This window comes from Micropterus dolomieu, linkage group LG16 (assembly GCF_021292245.1).
Source record: "Micropterus dolomieu isolate WLL.071019.BEF.003 ecotype Adirondacks linkage group LG16, ASM2129224v1, whole genome shotgun sequence".
NCBI lineage: Eukaryota > Metazoa > Chordata > Actinopteri > Centrarchiformes > Centrarchidae > Micropterus > Micropterus dolomieu.
In genome coordinates, this window is record NC_060165.1 from 17,210,421 (window position 1) to 17,213,109 (window position 2,689).

At 38.3% G+C, this 2,689-nt stretch overlaps 1 protein-coding gene across 1 annotated transcript in view; it reads left to right on the plus strand.

Moving 5' to 3' along the window:
- ada2b (adenosine deaminase 2b) overlaps positions 1-2,689 on the plus strand; it is a 9,460-nt gene that overhangs the window by 3,435 nt on the left and 3,336 nt on the right. Inside the window, exon 6 of the mRNA XM_046072253.1 lies at positions 2,504-2,594. Coding sequence (XP_045928209.1) covers positions 2,504-2,594 — 91 coding nt within the window. The remainder of the gene's footprint in view (positions 1-2,503; positions 2,595-2,689) is intronic.

Sequence of the window (2,689 nt, forward strand, 5' to 3'; positions counted from 1 at the left end):
ACTACAAACAATGACGCTATCTCATCTTGCTCCCATGTAGGAGGGGTGGGGGGACTTTTATGTGTCTGTGCCCATTGTCCTATAACCTGTCCATGGTCACAGCACCCAATAGTACCAGGATCTTCATTTTATGTCACTGTCTACGTTCCGTGTATGAGTCTAAGTTTGAAGTTATATCCTGCTATTTTGTTGACAGGTGCAGCCCTCCACATCCACAGCTCCTCTCTGGTCAGTGTTGAATGGCTGGTGAAAAATGTCACGTACAGGCCACACTGCTATATCTGCTTCACATGGGACAACTCGGTCCGTTTCTTGTTCTCCGCCCGCCAGCCCTTCCCACGATGGGACTGCTTCTACTGGCAGCTGCTTGACACCTTGAGAGCCAAAATAGGAGACCCTACGGGCTTTGATAACAGGTGGTGTAAGATATCACCTTCCCTTACACATTTCAAGTCAAGATATAATGGGAAAACTTGACTCAGAACATCTGTTTTTGGTTGTTTTTCAGTTTAATGCAGCACCTCACACTGTTCACTGAGGATCCAGATGCTGAGTACCCAAGCCAAGATGTTGTGTGGGAGAAGTTTGAGAAAGCCTTCATTGCAGCTGCAGGGCTAATCACGCATGCCCCTGTTCTGAGGGATTACTTCTACAAGGGCCTAGGGGAGCTTCAGCATGACAACATAATGTATCTGGAACTTAGGAGCGGTCTCTCGAGGGTTTGTGTTTTCTTGTCTGTTTACACCTGATCCCCAGCTCCAGTTTCTCCCGTACAGCCAGAGTAGCAGTATCAGTAGTACTTGTAGATCTGATATTTCTGCTTATCTAGACTGTGTGTATGACAAATGTTATATTTTCAAATTTAACAAATCCTTTTTATGTGTTTCAGACGTATGAGCTTGATGGAACCATTCACGATAAGGTCTGGACTCTGAAAACATTTCAAGAAGTTACAAAGAAATTTATTGCAGATCATCCAGACTTTCTTGGAGCTCGTATCATAATTTCTGTACACAGGTATTGTATTAGTATGTAAAAGTACTTCCTTCAAAATCTGACTTGTTTTATCAGCAAAATGTAAAGTGAAGTATCAAAAGTAAAAATATTATATTATATAGAAGAATGGTCCGATACATTTTTAAAGCCTGTATACATACTGTAGTAGTGTAGTTAAAAGTTCATTTAAAATTGTTCTTCAAAATTAATTAAGTATTTAAGTATTGTACTTAAGTAAATGTACTTTCCACCACTGCATAATTGTTAATGTAACATATTTTCATATTCAGTCACAGAATAAGGTGGTTTCTTTTTGAATCCATACAAGTTAACCAAAGTGGAGACAATGTGCCCCTAGCTCTGATTTAACTGTAACTACGTCACAGTTTGGGCGGAAAAAGTTCTCCAAGTATAATTAATTGTATTATCTCATAATTATTTAGTTTCCTGTTTACTGGAAATGGAAATAACTTTATAGTTATTAAAGAGGCACTCCTCTAATTAGTACTACTCAACACGTGAAAACAGTTGTATAAGGTCTGCTGGTGCTCTGGAGGCGCTTTGTCCAGTCTGAGGAAATAACCCTTATTAGACATGTGCAACTGAGGCTGATGGTCTGTAGGTCAGACTGAAATGTCTATTGATGGATTGCAAAGAAATTTTGCACAGATATAAATGATCCCCAGAGGAAAAATCATAATGATTTAGGACTTAAATCTTACAGTCACCTCTCCCCAGTGAAATGTCTCAACAACCACTTTCAAATAAGATAGGCAACGTATAGGCACAGTAGCTTGTTTGTTAGTGAGTCTTGCAGTCAAACAATGTACCAGGGATGTGACTAGGATTGAAAGACAGGGGGGGCTTAGCCCCCAGGGTATGCGTAAATTGCGCTTGCAAAATCTTTGCACTCGCATCTTTTGTTACTGTATTATGTAGCATGGCTAAATTAGTTATGAATTTTAATAAATTTATAAGAATTAATACCCAATTATGAATTTTAATATTCATAAAATCAAAAAGATATTCCTTGTTTCAGGGCACCACCGGAGTTGTTACAATCCTAGAGTCTCCGGACCTCTAGGTAGCTTTTAATAATTATACAATTATTACTAGTGATCAGTTAATTAATAATCAGTCAGTCTCATATCTAAAGGGTCAATTCTCTTGGCAGGGACGTGGAAATAGGCAACACACACAGTTTCCTGATTACAGTGAATTTATTAATAACTAAAGTTAACTAAAGCGTAATATAAACAGGTGGTTAAATACAGGGAAAACAATAAATGCAAATCATATTAGTATATTTCTATAGTATTTATCAATATTCTTGCTTCTCTTCGTTGAGTACATGTCTGCATTGTATAGAAAAAAAATCTAAATCTAATAATTATTTTCCTTATTATTATTTGGGGGTGCTTAGGATCATGTTAGGGTGGCTTCACCACCCCTAAAATAAGCCTAACTACGTCCTTGCTAAGTACTTGTACGTTGCGGCTTTCTTCAGGGCTCTGAGTGTATCTGAGGTCAAAGCAGCCGTAAGAGAAGCCATTCAGCTGCAAAAGGAATTCCCAGATATTGTTGCAGGATTTGACATGGTAAGAAGTGATTTGTCATGTTGAACATCTTATGACTATAACAATATGCTCTTAAGTGGACGTCACTTCTCTGGTTAGTTCTGGTTGGTTAACCT